Source organism: Echinops telfairi, unplaced genomic scaffold, assembly GCF_000313985.2.
Source record: "Echinops telfairi isolate 266 unplaced genomic scaffold, ASM31398v2 ScPeMD7_7468;HRSCAF=8506_0, whole genome shotgun sequence".
Classification (NCBI taxonomy): Eukaryota; Metazoa; Chordata; class Mammalia; order Afrosoricida; family Tenrecidae; genus Echinops; species Echinops telfairi.
In genome coordinates, this window is record NW_022111369.1 from 19,460,536 (window position 1) to 19,481,650 (window position 21,115).

Here is a 21,115-nt window from a genome sequence, read left to right on the forward strand (position 1 = left end):
TACACTGATCACTTCCAAATCTGCATTTACAACTCTGGTTTAGCCACTGAATGTGTCCTCTATGAATTACTGACTTTATGACATCACTTTTTTTTTTTAATAAAACAGAAACTGCAAGACTAAAATGTTCAAATTGGAGCTAGTCTTTTCTATTCTGGTTCCTGTGTTCTCTGATCATTGTTTACATGCATTGACCAGGAGCATGTCTCATGGCTATATGTTTGTAAGATAGTTCATGAAAAGGTTTCTGAAACTCTCTTTTACACAAAGGCACATTTTGCTACATAAGCAGCATCAACAGGCAAAACCCACTAGGAGTTTCACTCCGACCTGATGCATGTTTTCAGTCTTACACATGTAACCATGTTGGTAGGCTGATACTAAACTTAAAACCAAGCAACTGCAGCCGAGTCAGTGCTGATTCAAAGAGCAGAAGCATTCCAAGGGGTCCCTGGAACTGTCACTCTTTACAGAAGCAGACTGCCTCACTTTTCTCCTGAGGAGCAGCTGGTGGGTTACAACTGCCAATCTGTGTGTGAACTTCCCGATACTTAACCCTTTGCACCATCAGCGCTCCTTTCGAGTTGATATGAAGCATTCCAAAACTCAAAGGATCACACAGTTACAAAACAATATTATTAATCATTAGTTTCATGCTTTGACAAGGGGTCAGTGCCTGCCATTTTAGCAAAAATAATGGGCCAATTTCAGGGAATTTAGCTTCATAATAAAGTGGTTTTCCGGATTGGATGGGGTCAATAGGGTAGTTTCTTTGACTCATATAATGTCAGCAGGGGTCACTCATCAAGCTGCATTCATTTGGGAGCTCAGCTGGGAGTTAAGCCTTGCCTTCTTTCCAGATAGTAGTTGGATATCTTACAAGGGAGCTGTAGTTCTGATAGGTCATAAAATGGAACTCCTCATGCCACTGAAGACCTAGGTACTAAGTGGTAGCGTGTAACCTTGCTATTGGTTGAACCAGATCATGAGGCCAGTCCAGATTAGGGGAGAGGAAAATGGACTCCATTTCTCAATGAGAAAAAAAGCATGCCATTATAGAATTAGGATGGATTTTTGATGACTATCTTGGTAGATAATTTATTGCAGCTATTGTTATATTGCTGTTGCTTTTTTTTTTTTAATCATCACCATAGCTAGTCTGTGGTCTGAGAAGGCATTGCTTCCTATTTGGACCTTTGATACAGACTTCAATATGGCATCTTGAATTACAATTCCACTTACTTTTGTAATGCATTCTCCAGAAGAATATTGAAAAGTCTGCCTTGAAAGAGTGTAGCTAAAACAGCCAGAATGCTCCTTAGAATGAACAATGGTGAGACTTTGTTTCTATACTTGGATATTTTCTTAGGAGGGGTTAGTCCCTGGAGAAGGACATCATGCTTGGTAAAGTACAGGGCCAGCAAAAAAGAATAAAACCCTCAATGATATGGCCTGAAAGAACAATGGCCTCAAACACAGCAGTGATTATGAAGATGGTGCAGGATCAAGCAGAGTGTTATTGTCTTGTATATAGATGGAGTCACATTAGTCAGACCATGTTGGAAAATGTATGCATATTAAATACAAAAATAATATATGTATACTTGTGTGTTTGAATAAGAACCTTATTAATGTGTGTACATTGCAAATGGTCAATGTGCTTTTTAAGACCAAAGAATTGATATGCCTGACTTGTTGTGCTAGTGCAGAATATTGCAAGTACCTTGGACTGCTAAAAGGACAAACAAATCCATATTGGAAGAAGTACAGCCAGAGTTCAATTTAGAGACTAGGAGGGTGAGACTTGCCTCATGTACTTTGGACATTTCAGGAGAAACCTGTCCCTGGAGAAAAGACATCATGTTTGGTAAAGTAGAGGGGCAACAAAAGCGAGTAAGCCCCTTTACAAGATGGTGTGACACAGTGGCTGCAACAAGGAGCTGAAGCATGGGGACAATTGTGGGGATGGCACAAAACTGGGTAGTGTTTTGTTGTATGGTGCAAAGGGTTTCTATGGATCGGAATAAAATCCTTGGCACACAACAACAACAACAACAACATAGTCTATTGGTTCTTTCTACATCACTTTCTTTTTTCCCTTCTGTATCATCAGTCTTAAACAGCTGTCTCTTGAAATAGTTGAATGTCAGTCATTTGTTTTGGGGGGGTATACTAACCATGCATTCCTTCTATCTTCTCTTGCTTCGTTCAATTATTTGTCCATAGAATCCTTCACTATGAATATAGCCACTCAAGGCTTGACGTTTGTGCTAGTTGTTTTAGTTAGAGAACTGTGGAGCATATTCGTCTCACTTGATTTTCTAAGTCCAGATCTTTTGCAGTTTTTTATAATATTTGACTTTGTCTTAGTGCGCTACACTTTGAAATCTTCTGTTCAGCTTTTACTTCATCATTTTCCCACTCACATTAGCTATTCTCTTTTTAAGAGCAAGGTTCAGAAACTCCAAATGTTAATATTGATATTTTTTCAATACCCTAACTTCTTGGTTATATACTAAATCTTGAAATGGTTGATTATCAATGAGTTGTTTTGTTTTGGCGCAGTGATTGAGTTCCTGCCTCTTTCTTTTGCTGTTTCTTGTATTCTGTGATATTTACCCCAAAGTCCTTCAGTCTGTCATCTTGAGGCTGGATTGTTTCATAAACATTTTCTCCTTAAAACTGAGTGTGTTCTTCCCCTTTGTTTTTCTAACTGTAGATCTTTGCAAAATTACAATATTTTACTCTTTTTTTCTTCAAACAACCTTTAAAATCTGGTGTTTTATCACTAAAATCTGTTCCCTTACTTCATCACTTCTTTCATTAACTTTAGCTATTCTATGGTGAAACTCAGGGAAGTTTTAGAGTCTCTTCATTCCTGTCTTCTTATTGACCCTTTGATTTCTTCAATATGATGTTTTGATGTCCTTCTATTAGTGTTTGAGATGTCCTTTGGTCATTAGTGTTCAATGCATTGATTCTGTTCTTGAAATTGTCTCCAAATTCAGATGTCATGTAAATGAAGGTCATACTTTGACTCTCATAAACTTGTTATATTTTTCTTCAGCTTTAACTTGAATTTGCATGTAAATGACTCAGTCTTTTATGCAATTGATCCCTGGCATTGGTCTGATGATATTTAATTTCTCCACCTTTACTTTTCACAGATGTAACTGGTTTTTATTCCCATATATTCTACTTGGCCATATCCAAGTCATAGTTTGCATTAAAGAAAGGTATTTTTAATGAATAAATTTGTGGTCATGAATAATTTTATCTGCATCTGTGCTGTTTTTTCTGTTGCCAAGGATGTATTTTCCAGTTGTTAGTCCTTCTGTGTTACTGTGTTTCCCCGAAAGTAAGACATCCCCCCAAAATAAGACCTACTTACAGTTTTGCCTCTCACTGAAATATAAGGCATCTCCCGAAAATAAGACCTCCCCAAACATAAGGTCTTCCCGATAATAAGGCCCCCCCAAAGCTACCATAACTCTGGACTCTGGACCATAGTGGTGGGCGCCACCGTGCAGCTCACTGTTGGCTGCAGTGCAGCTGGAGCATATAGGAAGTGTGAGTAAATGTACCATAGATTATGAGTAAACGTACCATAGATTGTTGTACATGGAAATAATGGTGGTAACAAGAAATTCTTGATACTGTAGGATTCACAGTTTGTCTTGTTATGCTGGTTTGTGATGACAGCTACTGTACCATATACAAACAATAAATTTCCTTTTTTTGTTCAACAATGAATGTGTACCATATTCTTCTTCATGGAAAAATGAGATATCCCCTGAAAATAAGACCTAGCACATCTTTGGGAGCAAAAATTAATATAAGATACTATCTTATTTTTTAGGAAACAGGGTATTAGCTTTTGCATTCCAATCAACAGTAATTATAAATGCATATTGATTGTATGGTTGACCAATTTCAGACTACAGAAGGTGATAAAAACCTTTAGATTTTTCATCTTTAGCATTAGTGGTTCGTGTGTGAATTTGAATACAACTCATATGAACTGGCCTTCATTTTAGGTACATGAATGTTTTTATGTCACTAATTGTTATATTTCAGGATAGTTTCTGAAATGTTCTTTTTGATGACTGTTTCCATACTGTTCCTCTTCAAGTTATCATTCCAGGCATAATCGTTGATGTTAGGTGCCATCAAATCACTTCCGACTCATCGTGACCCTGTGTGCAACCAAACGAAACACTTCTTGGTCCCGTGCCATCCTCCCAGTTGTTCTTGGGTTTGAGTGCATTGTGGCCACTTGTCCATTCATCTTGCGTCTTGTGGAAGACTGTCCTCTTTTCTTCTGCCCTTCCACTTTACCAAGCATGATGTCTCGCTCCTGGGACTGGTCTCCTGAACATATGTCCGAAGTATGTAAGACTAAGTCTCCCCATCCTTGCCTCTACAGAGCTCTGGCCTTATTTCTTCCAATACAGATCAGTTTGTCTTTTTAGCAGTCCATAGTACTTTTACTATTCTTTTTCAGCACCACAGTTCAATGCACCTATTCTGCAGTGTTCCTTATTCAGTGTCCAGCTAGCACATGCATATGAGGGGATTGAAAATGCCATCGTTGCCTCTAAAGAATTCTGGTTGTACTTCTTCCGAGACAGAATTTTTTCTTTCGGAAGTCCATGATACTTTCAATATTCTAGCACTTTGCTAGCAGTATAGTTCAACCGACTTATCGTCGGTCTTCCTTAGTCAACATCCAACTTTCACATCCATATGAGGCAATAGACCTTGGGTCAGGAGTACCTTAGTCTTGAAAGTAACAGTTTTACTTTTCAACCTTTTAAAGAGGTCTCGTGCAGCAGATTTCCCTCAGGTAATACGTCATTTAATCTCTTGACTGATATTTCCATGAGCATTGATTGTAGAGTCAACCAAGACAAAATCCTTGACAATTTCATTTCCCTCCAATTATCATGATGCTATCCATTTGTGAGGTTTGGGGTTTTCTTTTACACTGAGTAGTAATCCATACTGAAGGCTACAATCCTTGATCTTCATCAGCAAGTGCTTCCAGTTCTCGTTTTTGTTGTGTCATCTGCATATTACAGGGTGTTAATAGCCCTTCTTTGTTCTCTGTCCTCATTTGTATCATCCAGTTTCTCCACCACTTGTCTGTCAGTTTGTCATATTTTGGTGGCATGTGTGTTGTTGAGATGCTGGAGGCGATGTTACTAGGATTTGAAACACCAGCAGGGTCACCCAGAGCGAACCGCTTTTAGCAGAGCGTCCAGACTAAGATCAGACTAAGAAGAAGACATTAGTTGTCAACTCAGAGGAATTAGTCATTGAAACCCTCTGGATAGCACTGAAACGTTGTCAGTTACTGAAAACCTAGTCTAGTAGACCAGGTAATTATTGATTCACATTGGCCAATAGCAGTGTACCTCATCTCAGTAATGCCTAGATCCGCCATCTGTCTGTCAGTTTGTTGCAGTATCCTGATTTGTGTGCTGCTGAAATGCACATGCCACCACTATTTCAATTACTAGTGGGTTTACTCAGAGTGGGCTGGTTTCAGCAGAGCTGTCAGACAAAGACAGACTGGGAAGAAGAGGATGTGGTCCACTTCTGAGGGCCTATCTACTGAATAGCTTATGTCTAAGCAGTGGGAGATTGTATGATATGATGCCACTTGACAGCCTGTAAAAACAGCAGCGTTTTCCTTACACTGCAGATTCAAAAGATATGATCATGGTATAAACAATGTTGTTGTGGTTGTCAGTTGCCACCGAGTCAGTTCTGACTCTTGGCATCTGTCCCTAAGTACAACAGAGCAAAACATTGCCTAGTCCTGTACCATCCCATCATTATTCTTATGGGAATCCCATTTTTGCAGCCATTGTGTTGATTGATCTTGTCAAGGACACTCCTCTTTTTGGCCTCACCTCTATTTACCAAGCATGATGTCCTTCTCTAGGGACTGATTGCTCTTGACACTGTTTCCAAAGTACATGAGACGAAGTCTCACTGTCCTGTCTCTAAGGGATGCTCTGACCGTACTTCTTCCAAGACAGATTTGTGTGTTCTTTTGGCAGTCCATGGTACCTTCAACACCAGTATCACAATTAAAATGTGTCAATTACAATGTACCTCAAAATTCCACCTCTGTTTACAAAACAGAACACTCTCATGGTCTGAGGATGGATGTGCTATCCCTGTGAATCCTTTTGAACTATGGTGGTGATTCTTAACTTTGCATGAACATTATCTAGTGAGACTTGTTTAAAAAACACTGGTTCCTGAACCAACAAGATTCTGATACACAAGGTACAAGTAGAGCAAGATATAATTAATAGGTTGATATTAAGGCAGGTGGCCTGTTGATCATAATTTGAAAATGCAGGATAAACATTAGAGCATTCCAAACTATGTAGGGCTTGATCTTCACAATTTTTTTGCTGTCTTAATTTCATCAAAACAGAGAGTTGCTCTTTATTGGTCAATGTTTCATAGACCAATTTTGATGTTTATTTTGAGATAGTTTATCCTAAGCCTAGCTTTTCAAAGGCAAGGGCCCATTTTTAATGTCTTGCTTTAATGAAGAAAAGTGCAGTAACACTAGAAATTTCATGAAAAAGAAAATGAAGTATTTGTTGAAGGGTGGTTTAAAATGTCATTTCTGCTTTATTTCAAAACAGTTCCTTTGAGACTTATCCCATTGTCCTTAATTTCTTTTTCCTTGGATCCAGACAACTGACCACTTTGTACAACTCTGGAAGACAGTAGGGCAGTAAGCCCAGTTCATCAGTACCTACTCTTTGGATCATGCTATCCTTTGATGGACAAGAGGGGTATAGTGTAGCCATGAAGTTATCTATACAGATTGGCATCTTACATATGGAGTTGTGATCTCCAAATTTATATATATATATATTTTTCCCCCCCCCATAGGTGTATATAACTGCAGGTGTGTGCAGGTTTGTTTTCCTGTAACTGTAAGTTACTAATAGCCAATGGTCAAAATTCTTTTTTGTTCAGTTACTGCATAAAGGAAAGCATTTGTTCATTTCAGAGAAGAACACAGGGGTCTGTGTATACCCTTTCAGAGTCTATCTTATTTTTTAAGAGGAAATTCTGTACAAGAGTTCCTTTTGAAGTGTGTTTTTCCAAATTATTACTGCTAAAATAGAAATGCTTTTAAAGATGTTTTGCCACAATTAGAAATGGCTAATGCTCTAATTTGGAACCACATCAGTTTCTAGAGGGATCTAGCTTCAAGGACATAATGTAGTCTGTGAAAACATGGGATGCCATGTATGCATGGACCCGTTTATCCACTCACTCAGCGGAGTGCCCCTTTGTGCTTCAATACTGAGTGCCTCTATGTTCTAGGGACTCTTCCATACACTGCATACACAGAAGTGAGTCAAACATAAACCAAAAACAAAAAAACCTAAAGCAAAACATGTCCTATTGGAGCTTACAACGTAGAGTATCCAACATATTGGCTAGTAATGAATAATAACTTTTTAAAGTAAAGTGTGACAAGGAACAGGAATTGCTTGGAGGAGGCAATGGAATTTTAGATTGGTTGACCCAGAATGTCCTCATTGAAAAGGTGATGCTGAATAGAGAGCTGACAGGAATGCACAGAAAGTGGATAAAGGCCAGGGAGAGGGTTAGAAGGCGTTTCACTAATGCACATTGGGGGAGTGAAGGGGTGGTATTGGAGATAAACATCATGGGATATTGGGCTGAATTTTCTAATAGAATTTTCTTGTACATCTAATTTATAACACAAGTACTTAATTTATAAATTAAGGAATAGTTCTTTCAACTCTAGAAAAGGGAGGTATATGTGATATGAAAGGTTTTTTAAAATTCTTTTTATAAAAAATAGTACCAAGGCAATTATTGTAAAATATTTGTTGATGAGTAAATAGCACAACTTGATAGATTTATAATCTAGTCAAAATTATAGGAATTATTGATTAGATTTTTACTTATTGTAAAGTATCTAGCTGAAAGCCTGGTAACATATCTTCTAACATTTGTATCTAAAATACTATCTGAAGACTATTCGTTGGGGGGTGAAAACAGACTATTGATGAACTGGACTTTGAAAAGATAGTAAAAAATACTGTCAGAACTCACTGCGATCAATTTGATTCTGACTCATATGGCTCAGTAGGACAGCGTAGAACTGCCCTGGTGCGTCTCTGTGACTGGCTCTCTTTACAGGGGTGGGAAGAGCTTCTCATTTCCCCCCCACAGAGCTACTGGTGGGTTCAAACTGCTGAACTGTGGGTAGCTGCCCAACTCATTCTCTACTACGCTATCAGGACTAGGGGAAAGTTGGTTGTATTATTTGAAATAAAAGAAATATACAATTCATTTTTATTTCTTTGCTGTAATATTTGATTGTGTAGAATTGAATGAAAATTTTCTGGGATCGATCAGTAGAGGGCAGCAAAGTTTCAGATAGTGTGTTAGCCAGGCTCAGTTCTGTGTGTGTGTGTGTGTGTGTGTGTGTGTGTATGTGCGTGCGTGTGTGTTACTCTAAAGAACTTTGTTCTGGCTTCCCTTTTAATGAAGTGCATTGGCAATACCATATAGGGATATGCTTTAAAACCCTGTAGATTTTGTTCAGATATTTAGCCAACTGTTCCCTTATGCACTATAGATTCTTTCTTAATGAGAACATGCATTTCTTTCTCTCTAATGTAGGGAGTACCTGGGCCTGGAAGGTATGACATTAAAAGTCAATTTCAGAAGACTGAAAGTATGACACCAGATGCAAATGAAGCATCCCCTGCTTTTCTTTCTCAATCCCAGGTAATGGTCCACAGACATTTCCATATGCAGATTACAGTGGGCATAATGTGGAGGCAGCAGAAAATCTCATGGTAGTTAGGGATATTATAAAACTATTAGGGATAGTTAGAAAATTGGGAACACAAAGAGCCTGGATAAATCATATTGTCAAAAATTTTGCTTAAAGCTAAGTAAAATAATATCAGCATATTAAAAATAATACACAAATATGAACACTAGAATTGAAACTATTAAGCACTTACTATGAAGCAAAATTGCGTAGGGGAAAGTCTACTTCAGTGTGCATTTTCAAATATCCATATCACTGAATGTGTGGTGTGCTGACACGCAATCTCTGAGGACATGCAGACCTTCCAGAGGAAGTTCTGAATTGTCCTGTAGAGCTTCGCTTCAGGTCCTATTTGTAAGTGTCCGTGGGAGTCTCGCTAGTGGTGCTGAGAGTGATGCCATCTCATAGAAACTCTGTCCTATGCTTCAAGACACATTCTTAGGGAACTTGAAGGCAGTAAGAGGTTTTTAAGCCCAAACAATTACAGTACTACCAGCTTCCAGGACAAAGTAGTTGTGATATTTACCACCTGTCTTATGTATAGCTCTGATTATTTTATTTGGCTTGGGAAACTTATCCACTTTCTGGTCACTGTAAGTGACTGCTTTGCTTCTTTGTACTTAAGAGGCACTTCCTTGGAAACAAGTATATGTATTGCAGAGTAGATAATTGCATGTCTGTTTTGGAAATATGATGATTTTTAAAAATGTGCTAGATGTGGTGTTAAGGGCCTGGAGGAGGGATTAAAAATGAACACCAGATTTCTCCGTTGACCAATTCCATGCGTGGGCATGCTATTCACTATACTACACATGGCTGATTTGTGGAGACAGAATATGTGCATTCAGTATACCTTCTTAATATCATTTTTATAATTAGAACGGTGGCAATTGTTATTTCTGTACACCTCATATATAATCCTACTTTGGCATCATTAGCATCTGTTTGCCACAAGGCCAAGGCAGACATCAGACATGCCACCACCCTCCATGCTTCTGAACTCGATTCCGAGACAAACGGCACCTCCTATAGGACTACTTTTCATCTGGTTTCTGTAATTCACAGCAATGGCCACACAGACCTCCTGGACAATGCTCATGACTATATGGTTTATCAGGGAAGTTCACATGTTATGATTCAGGTGAGAAATGTCCAGGATACAGTTGTTCAGTCAGGAGAGTTTCTTCTCTGCTGTGCCTATAGGCAGGCTTCTCTGGCACTCAGTCACTTGGCAGAGCCTCTGCCCTGGTCAGGCGATGTTACAGAGCTGCCAATGAACGTCCAAAGTGCAGGCCACTCCTCTTTAAGCCTCAAATCAAAGGCACTCAGCTCCACCTGCATGGATCAGCAAACCTTAGCGCTCCAAATTACATGCCCAGGACACCCCTGCCTCCCTGCCCCTCGCCCCTACCCCAAGCCAGCCTTCTGCCCCAAAGCACTCAGCTTCCTTGCTCTGTGGAGTGGGAAATCAACTGCTCTCGCTAACGCTCCGACTCCTGGTTCTGCGGTTGCTTCTCATCTGCTGCTCCTCTGATGTCAAAGCTATGTCCTGGATCTCGGGGTCCAAGTGACATACCCCACTACTGGCTATTCTTTCTTGCTGGTAGTGAAATTTCCCTCTGCCTACATTTTGGATGTCTGATTTTATACTCAACAGGATGATGATCACAATTAACCCTGCTCACTATCACTCACAGCTGAATCATTTAACCCAATCAGTATCTCCCCTCACCTTCTTCCTACTCAGATCCCTTAGGAACATGAAGGTCACTTGGAAAACGTAACAGAGGCTCTGCCTAGAAGAGTCTTATTAAATAATTCACCGCATTGCAGCACTGATGCAGGTATTTTAAATAGTTTTGAGAAATGGAAGGGAAGATAATATCCATTTGCTTATGGGAAGGACAGAGAAAAGCATAATAGTTTGGAAGTGAAAGCCGTGAAACTATTAAAACCAAACAGGACTGATGAAACTACATAGTGTTTGTGTTTAGATGAGTATGAACAGACATTAGTGGTTGTGACAGAAAACAGTTAAAGCAAGAAGATGAATATCAAATACAGAATTTATGGTATGTAAGAATAGAGGCAGATTATGTTTTGGGATACTTATTTTAGTCATTAATTTAAGGAGTTATGTGGTACTTTATCTCTATATGTATTAAAGTTTCCTTATATCTCCAAAAATGGATTTTTAAAAGAAAAGATTATCTTTGTAACACAGGTTTGCATCTTGGCTGTATATTGGAAACATTTGGGGAATTTTAAAACATTCTAATACCCAGGTTACAACTGTCTTTTCTCTTCTCCCCTAGAAATTGATTAAATTTGTTTAAATTTAGGCCCAGGAATCTGTGTGTGTGTGCATGTGTGCACACACGTGTGTTTTTAAAAATTGGATATGTTAACTATTTCAATATAAGATTTAGATTTATTAAGGCAGTTACTGATATATTCATGAGCTAATTTAATACATATGTTTAGGAATTCTATGAACTCATTTTATTACCTAAAAGATAACATTATATCATGTACTTTTATGTACATGACATATGTATTATACTTTTTAACTTCTTATTTTAACTTGCAGAAAAAACATTTTAAATTGAAAAACTGTTCATATATTATCATTTAGATGTGCATGTTATGATTTCCTCTGTCAGTAATGTACATAATGTACTACCATGTTACTATGAAGGTAATATTACTAAAAGCTATTTATTTTATGGGTTGATGGGTATAAAATATGAATTCATTCACTGCATTAAGATGTCAATTAAATTCCAGATGTAATATGACTAAGGTAGCAGCTTTTAACTCATGAAATCTTAAAATATACTAGCATATTTTTCACTAGCATATTTTTCTCTATTTTTCCTAGAGATTTGTTCCTATGAAATCAATCACACCAGCACCTGGCACATACAATGTACCTCAAAGCACTATCAAGTCCTCAAAGAAAACTCCAGGCCTGAAAATGTCTGCATTTGGGCAAACTGCTGCTCGATTCACCCAAGAATTCGAGACAGAGGAAATGCCTGGTTAGCAATTACCCATAAATTTCCACTTTATGTAACTTAAATCCTTAATGAGTTGGTTTTATCAGAGAAAGAAGTAGTTTGGGGTATTATTCTATATATGTAGTTATTGTTGCCATTTTAAGCTAATGCATTTTCTTTTAGCACTGACTTTGCTGCCAGAAATTCAGGCCGAGTTCAGAAAAAGCTATGAAGTGGTACATATAATTTCTGATGTCTGATAAGCTTGCCTGAAAGCAAAGAATACCAGAAAGGGTGCTCTATTGGCATAATGGTTATGCATTGGGCTGCTAGCCACGGGTTAACAGCTTGAAACCATACCACCAGCTGTCTACTCCTGTGAGGAACTGCAGTCTTGGGAACCCCAAGAGGCAATTCTATCTTGTCCTATAGGGGCGCCATGAGTAGGAATTGACTCAAGGGTAGGTAATTTTTCTTAAAAAAACTGACTGTTAAAAGACATTCACCTGTGTGGATCATAACCGACCATAGACAATATTGTGAAGAATGAGAATGTCAGATCACCTCCTTGTGTTCACGCAGAGCTTGAATGTGGCTCAAGAGACAACTGTTCAAAAAGATGAGTGCTTTAAAATCAAGAGAGGTGTTTGCCACTGTTGTCTCCTGTCACTACTTACTCAGTCTGTATGCTGAGCAAATACTCTGAGAAGCTTAAATAAATTTAAAAAGAATATGGCATCAGGATAGAAGGAAGGCTCATTAATAACCAGTAATATGCAATAACACAACCTTACTTGGTGGAAATAAAGAGTACTTGAAACACTGATGAAGGTGAAAGACTACAGCTTTTCAGTATGCATTACACCTCCAGGTAAAAGGAAACAAATATCTCATAACTGGATGGAAAAACATCATCTTGATAAGTGGAGAAGATTGAAGTTTTCAAGAATGTCATTTTACCCAGATCCACAATCAACATTGATGGATGCAGCAGTCAAGAAATCAAAGAACATATTGCATTGGACAAATATGCTGCACAAGACATCTTTAACTTGTTAAAAAGGGAAGAATCCACTTTGAGGACTCAAGTGCACCTGACCCATGCTGTGGTATTTTCATTCGCCTCATATGCATGTGAAAACCAGACAATGAATGAGTAAAGCTGGGGAAGAATTGATCATTTTAAATGACAATGTTGGTGAAAAAAACAATGTTGGTGAAGAATAGTGAAAATACTTTGGGGTGCCAGAACCAACAAATCTGTGTTGAAAGAACTGCGATCAGAATGCTGCTTAGAGATGAGGACGGCGACACTTGGTCTCATGTACTGGGGGCATTTTATGAGGAGTGGCCAGTCTCTGGAGGAAGGTACCACACTCGGTCGAAGGTCAGCTAACAAGAGGAAGGCTCTCCTGAGATGGACTGACACAGTGGCTGCAATTATGGGCTCAGACATTAACAACAATTGTGAGCCTTGTTTAGGACGGTGCTTCATTCTGTTGTACATAGGGTCACTATGAGTTATAACTGTGTTATTAGCACCAGCAAAAACAACAACAATGATACCAAGTATAAAAAGTGAAGAAATGGCATGGGGGTCACATCTGACTTCTGGCGACAGGGGTTTGAATCCAATTCCATATCTGCCCAAAGATGAATCCTGTGTAAGGCAGAGGTCAGACATGGAGCCACTCTCTGTGCTTCGTTATCCTATTCTGACACCAGTCGTCCCTTTCAAAGCACTCCACTTCTCTGCTGGGTTTGATCATTGATTGCAGTGACCACAGAGAATGAAAGGACAGTTCTCATATTATAAGGTTTATTAGGAATGACGGGATTTGAAATCTTAAGGATACTTGTCTTTTGTCTACAGCACTCTTCAGCCATGGGGGCAGACTCTTGGACACAGGTTCCCTTTGGTGTCTGCCTCATTCCAGGGACCAGGAAACCCACCTGCCCCTCTGCTTTGCCTCACAGCCTCAGCACTGCTACTCTGCTCTGTCTCATGGTCTCAGTGCGGCAGCCTCTGCTGCCTCAGCCACCCCAGGCTGGGATCTCACAAGCAGTCAGCCAGTGACTGTTTCCTAGATAATTGTGGGATTGTCTGCTCCTGCTTCTGAGATAACTTGCGCTGATCCCCAGCAGAATGCCAGCACTGACCAGTCCCTGAGTTAGAGACTTCGACACCTTATCTTAATGCTCCACTCAGTCATTTTGTGGGAGTTACAAAGATTCTGAATTTTAGGGCCTTATTTTAGTAAGATTTCAATCTATCATTCATCTTAATTGTAGCTTTCTACTATTTTTCTTTTTTTTAGTACATTTTCTAATTTTCTTTTGTATGAACATATATGTGTTACTTTGGGATTTTGTATTATGTACCTTTACATTAAGGTTTTCTGTTCTTGATTAAATGACCCTTTTATCCTTGTAAAATATCCTCTGCTCCTTATAATAGTTCATTCATAAAAATCTATTTTGTCTGACATTTATATCGTTATCTACCATCTCTTATGGTGTCTGCTTGTGTGGAATCTCCTTCAAATGATTTATAATGGATGTTTGTTTTGATTAATAATGGATGTTTGCTAGATAATATACCATTGAACTGTGTTTTAGCATAGCAAGTATATCTGGCCAATCAATACATTTTGCAATTATTGAAAAAGGACTGTTATTTGAATTTTTTTCTGTGTATCTGATACCTTTTTAAGCCTTTCTTTGCTTGAATTCCTTCCTTTCATGTATATTTGGGGTTTCTTTGTAGTGAAAATTATTTATTCTGTTCTCATTTCCTTTTGTGTGCATTTCGTTTTTTCTCCAGATGTAAGAGTCTGCTGCTACAGTTCTTCCCTTGTCTAAATTAGCTAAAGTAAATTGATAAAAATATTTAATTTCTAATTTATCCAGTTGCTCAACAATGCAGTTGCATTATTATACTAACTGGTCCACTTGTGCAACGTCAGCCTTACATACCCACATTTCAGTACTTTCCTTGGTGTGCTATCTAAAAATTTAGTTCGTTTAAATTTTTTTAGTTTAAAAGAGGTAGTTAAAGGCTTGTTTATTCTCATTTTTGTAATCTTAACACTTTTTTAGGTCCTGGGTTTTATAATGTCCTAAACAGCACTATAGCTGATAATGTCAAAAATATCTGCTTGGGCAACAAAAAGAACAGTGCCTTTGGATCTTCTGTTCCTCGGACTCTGATTCTGGTTCAGAAGGAAGCTCTTGCTGTTCCTGGGCCTGCCGAGTATCAGGTAATATGCGAAGACCCAAATGCTATTTTACAACCTAATATCAAGTCTTTATGGGTATTCCTAAAACTATATGACTTGGTATGTCATAATATCTTTATGGAAATGGTTATATTGTATCTATTGTATTGTACTGAAAATATTACTTATTGTATCTTTTGGCATAAGAGTAAAAATTAATATGGTCCACAGCTATGTTTTCTAATTAAAATTAAATGGATCTTTCTTTTAAAAAATGTCTTTGAGCATCTTATGTTGCATCTTCAAATGCTTACCTTCATTTTAAGATTGCTTCACAATTCTGTGGGAGTGAATTTCATTTCAAATGAAATTTTTAAGTTTTCTGACGTTTTTCCATTTTTGGCAGGGTAGTCTCATGCATATTTTATTATATTTTTAAACCCTTGAATGGTAAAATTCAATTGTAAATGGTGCCTTTTAGGCATTTTAATTATATAACATTCTGTAATTTTAATAAATAAATACTTTAGCTCTTTTAGATTTGCTTTACTAAGGGATGAGAATTCTTGTTAAATGTTATTCTATTGATTAATTATTAATTTCTTTTGTATTTTCCTCAAGAACAATTATGACATCTGTGAATAATGTCAGCTTGTCTCTTCCTAGCCTCTAATTATTTTACTTTTTGTATTATTTCTGGCTTATACCACGTTGCCGGAAACATCCATTTGAAGAGAAATTGTATTGTGCTACCAGATTTCTTATCTCAAAGTAATTACTTTTAATATTTTACCACTGATTAGGACATTTACTGTGATTTTATTTCATTTTCATTTATGCAATTTTTCATTTATTTCCTAGTTTGCCAAAAATTTTAATCATGATTTTATTTATTATTTTGTTTACTTGTTTGAGATGAACTTGTTTGTCACTAAAGATTCCAAGTCATTTCCATTTTATTTTTCCCTCTCTCTCTTTTTTTGTTAAGCCATTTAGGCCACTATTTAAGTTTGAGGGATAAGGAATCTAGAGGGTTTTTTAATTTTTAAAGAAACGTACTGTATATATTTACAAAGCCCATATAAAGAAATGAAACCAATAGTATCCTGTTAAATATGTTTTAAATAACAGTTTAATTGACATATAGTTAGGTACTATGCAATTTAGTGGCTTAAATATATTAAAAAGAGTTGTGCAATCACCACCACAATCAACTTTAGAACATTCTCTTGATTCTTGTGCATATTATTATTAGCTCCTCATTATCTACAGACTTTGCCATAACCTTAAGGATCTTTTAATCTAGATAGTGCCTGTACAGATTAACCTATCTTGGATTTTATACTAAGAAAATCATACAAAAAATTCAAAAAAATGACAGCCCCCCCAAAACCACACACACACAGAAGCCTCAATGCCAAAAAAAGTAGAACAAATTAAAAATATATCAAAAGGAAAAACAAATGACAATATTTTAAATGTTAACATAACTGCATTTATAAGATGAAGGATTGTAGCCTTCAGTATGGATTCAAGCGCAATATAAAGAAAACCCAAATCTTTATAACAGATGAAATCATGATACATGGAGAAAAGGCCGAAGTTGTCAAGGATTTCCTGTTGCTTAGTTGATGTTATTCATAGTGATCATATGTACAACAGAAGGAAACACTGCCCAGTCCTGCTCCAGCCTCACAGTTCTGATGTTTGAGCCCATTGTCAGAGCCATGGTGTGAATCCAGCTTGTCTAGGATCTTCTCCTTTTTCACCACCCCGCTTTTTACCAGGCATGGTGTTCTTTTCCAGGGACTGGTCTTTCCTGATAGCATGTTTTTATCAAAGTATGTAACATGAAATCTTGCCACCCTTGCCACCAAGGACCCTTCTAGATGTACTTCTTCCAATCCTGATTTGTTTGGTTTTTTGGTAGCTCATGGTACTTTCCATATTCTTCACTAGTACTCCTATACAAATGTATTAATTCTGTGGTCTTCCAGAATCCATGCCAAATTTTCACATCATGTGAAGAGATTGGAAATACCATGGCTTGTGTCAGGTACACTGAAGTCTTCAAAGTGACATCCTTGTTCTTCGACAGATTGAAGAGACCATGCGCAGCAGATCTACCCATTGTGAGGCATCATTTCATTTCTTGGCTGATTCTTCCATGAATATTCACTGTGGATCCAAGCACGATTAAAGCCCTAACTACTTCTATCTTTTCTCCATTTATCATTATGATACCTATTGGTTTAGTTATGAGCACCCCCCCCCCCATTGAGTTGTAATCCATACTGAAAGCTGCCATCTTCATTAGCAAGTGCTTCAAGTCTGCCTCACAAGTAAAGCTGTGCCATCTACCTGTTGAAGCTTGTTCATAAGCCTTCCTCAAGTGCTGACGCCCTACTCTTCTTCATATAGTCCAGCTCTCTGATTGGACAAGCATGTAGATTGAATAAATATGGTGAGAAGATATAACCTTGATGCACACCTTTCATGATTTTAAACCATGTGGTATTCCCTAGTTCTTCCCCCCAAACTGCCTCTTGATCCATGCACAGGGTCCACAGGAGCACAATTTATAAAACCACACCAAACCAAACAACTGCCTTCTAGGTGATGCTGATTCAGAGCGACCTTACCGGCCAGAGTAAAACTTCCCCATGAATTTCCCCAAATGTAACTGTTTACAGGAGTAGAAAGCCCCTGTCTTTCTCCTTTGTAGATAGTGGTGGTTTCAAACTGCTGACCTTTTGGATCACAGCTAATGCTTAACCACTATGCCACCAGGGCTCCTGAGCACAATTAAATGTCATGGGATTCCCATTCTTCTTAAAGCTATTCATAGTTTGTTATGATCCACACAGTCATAGTCAATAAAACATAAGTAAACATCTTTCTGATAGTCTCTGCTTTCAGCCAAGATCTGACATTAGCAATGGTATCTGGAGTTCCACATCCTCTTCTGAATCTAGCCTGAACTTCTGCAAGCACCCTGTCATGATTGATTTTCAGCAAAAAAATGTATTTCCATGTGATATGAGTGCTGTTATTCTATGACATAAGCATTTTATGCAGTCCTGTTTCTTTGGAATGGGTACACATATGGATCCCTGCTAATCAGTTGGCCAGGTATCTGTCTTCTAAATTTCCTTGAATAGGTAAGTTAATGCTTCCAGTGCTTCATTAGTTTGTTGAAATATTTCAATTCTTAGTCTGTCAATACCTGGAGCCTTCTTTTTGGCTAATGCTTTTAGTACAGTGTGAATTTCTTCCTCAGTCTCATTGGTTCGTGATCATCTGCTACCTCTTGAAATGGCTGAATGTCAACTAGTTCCTTTTGGGAGAGTGACCTGTGTTCTTTCTATCTTCTTTTGAGGCTTCCTGCATCTTTTCACATATTGCCTGTAGAATCTAACAATATTGCTGCTTGAAGTTTGCATTTTTCTTCAGTTCTTTCAGTTTGATTTATGCTGAGTGTGTGCTTCCTTTTTGGGTGTCTTCCTCTGGATCTTTGCACTTTTCATTATAGTACTTTCCTTTATCTTCTCAAGCTGCCCTTTGAAAATCTCTGTTCAGTTCTTGGCCAGTTCTGTTCTGTTCTGTTCTTGGCCATCACCGTTTCTTTCATTTTCCTTAGCCGCTCTGTGATTTAAGTGTAAGAGTCTCTTATGGTATTCACTTTGATGTTTTCCTCCTTTCCTGCCTTTTTCATTACCTTTGGCCTTTTTCATGTATGATGTTCTGTCATTAGTGTCCAGTGTGTCAGGGTTCATGAGGGAGGGGGGTCAGGGAGGGAGGGGAAAATGAGGAGCTGATAGCAAGGGCTCAAGTAGAAAGCAAATGTTTTGAGAATGATGATGGCAACAAATGTAGGAATGTGCTTAACACAATGGATGGATGGATGGATTGTGATAAGAGTTGTATGAGCACCCAATAAAATGATTTTTTAAAAATGTCTAAATTTAGGGGATATTCCCAAGGTTCTAATTTAGCTCTTGTGGACTTATTTTAATTTTCTTCAATTTAAGCCTGAATTCACATATGGACAATTGATGGTCTGTTCCACAGTTGGAACTAGGCCTTATTCTAACTGCTGATATTGAGTTTCTCCATCATATCTTCCTGTAGATGTGGTCAATTTGATTTCTGTGGATTCTATCTGGAGAAATCCATGTAGTGTGTTGTTGAAAAAATTTTTGCAATGAAGAAGACATTCGTCTTTTGAAATTCTACCATGCTATTTTCAGTTTAATTTCTGCCACCAAAGCCATATTTTCCAACTGCTGACACTTACTTTTTGTTTCCACCTTTTGCATTCCAACCTCCAATAATTATCAATGTATCTTGTATATTTGATCAACTTCTGACTGGAGATCTTGATAAAATGCCTCACTTTCTTCCCTACCTTTGTGGTGGGTGTATAAATTTGGTTTGTTTTGAATGATAGTTGTACTTGCGGTATTTCTTTGTATGCAGATCTTTTCTTATTACAGATAGAATTATACTTCAAAATGTCCTTCAAGTGCCCTTTTTGATGGTGAATGTGATGCCATTTGTCATTGCGGGCAAAATAAACCATATGATCATATGATTCAATATGGCTAATATGCTCTTCCCTTTCAGCCTACTAATGCCTAGGCTATTGATCTTTATGTGTTCTAATTCATTTTTGAAAACTTCCCACCTTCCTAGATTCATACTGCATATATTTTTCTATGTAAACTCTGCTGAAACCTTTTCACTTTGGTTTACCCTTCTGGTATTTGAAATACCAGTGATATCACTTCCAGCATCACAGCAACACATAAGCCACTACAGTATGACAAACAGACAGACAATTGTTGAGCTTTTTTTCTTTTCTTAATAGGTTATTTTATACTTCCTTTAAGTGACTATATTTAAAATTGCAACATATTCTTGACCTATTAAGATTAATGCAAATTAATGTTACATTTTCTCATACAATGTAAAAGACATTTGAAAAGTTTGCCTTCAAATTTCCACATTCACATTCTATGCTAATGTATTTATTATCTTTTAGCTTATTTATAGTGGTTCCTGGGTCTCAGTTGCCAACATTGTTAATCCTGGCCCAACCAAGTTGACACACAAACTATCACCGCAGCTGCACTTAGCCAGAACAGTGTATAAAAATATTGTTGTGCGTGAAAATAGTTTATTTCCCACGAGAAAAGCTCCATACTTTCCTCCGTAAGGCAGCTAGAGATGAGAACTGACATTAATCTAATTACAGTTTTGCTAAGACTTTATTTACCTCTAGTAACCCTGGCAGCACAATGCTTACAAATTGGCCTGTGATTCCCAAGTTTGGCTGTTTGAAACCACTACCCGCTTCAGGAGACAGATGAGGCTTTCTAATCTCATAGATTTACAGGTTTCTAAGATTGTAGCGTTGCCATGAGTTCAGAATGGATTCATTGGCAGTGAGATTTCTTAAAAGTCATTTATTTCTGAGTTAGCGAATGTCTTAAATGTAGTCCCCTGGGATTTCCACCATGAGTTTTATATATTCAGGGTTTTTCCGTCTAGTATATTCTGAACTTTGATCTTTAACCCTCAGCCTTTTAACTGTATTTTGAATTTTTTTCTCAAACAATTTTATTGCGAACTAATCCAGATAGCATATCATTCTGTAGTTTCATTACACCAAGCGGTATTATACAATTCCTACCACAGTTGGTTTCTAAACATTCTCTTCCTTCTTGAACTCCTCGATATCAGCTCCCCTTTACCCACCCTTTCACCTGTTGCCTCTGTAGGTTCACCAATCCTGGGTTTCATACACCAAAAAACATGCAACAAAAATTCAAGAGGGCTATCCCCATTGACAAAATACATCAGAGATAAACCCCAATATGGAAAAAAGAAAAACCAGAAAATGTTGAATACCAGAGGAGCCCCAACATATATCAGAGCAGTAAGGTGTACCTCACACAGCCATGGTACTTTCCATTGCATCATACACATGTGAAAGTTGGACAGTAAATAAGGAGTACTGTAGAAGAATACATGCATTG

General features: G+C 37.7%; 1 protein-coding gene across 1 annotated transcript in view; it reads left to right on the forward strand.

Moving 5' to 3' along the window:
* The window catches only part of STPG2 (sperm tail PG-rich repeat containing 2), a 583,185-nt gene that overhangs the window by 103,609 nt on the left and 458,461 nt on the right, over positions 1–21,115 (forward strand). The window contains exons 7-9 of the mRNA XM_045284289.1: positions 8,701–8,808; positions 11,739–11,898; positions 14,956–15,116. Of these exons, the coding sequence (XP_045140224.1) occupies positions 8,701–8,808; positions 11,739–11,898; positions 14,956–15,116 (429 nt within the window). The remainder of the gene's footprint in view (positions 1–8,700; positions 8,809–11,738; positions 11,899–14,955; positions 15,117–21,115) is intronic.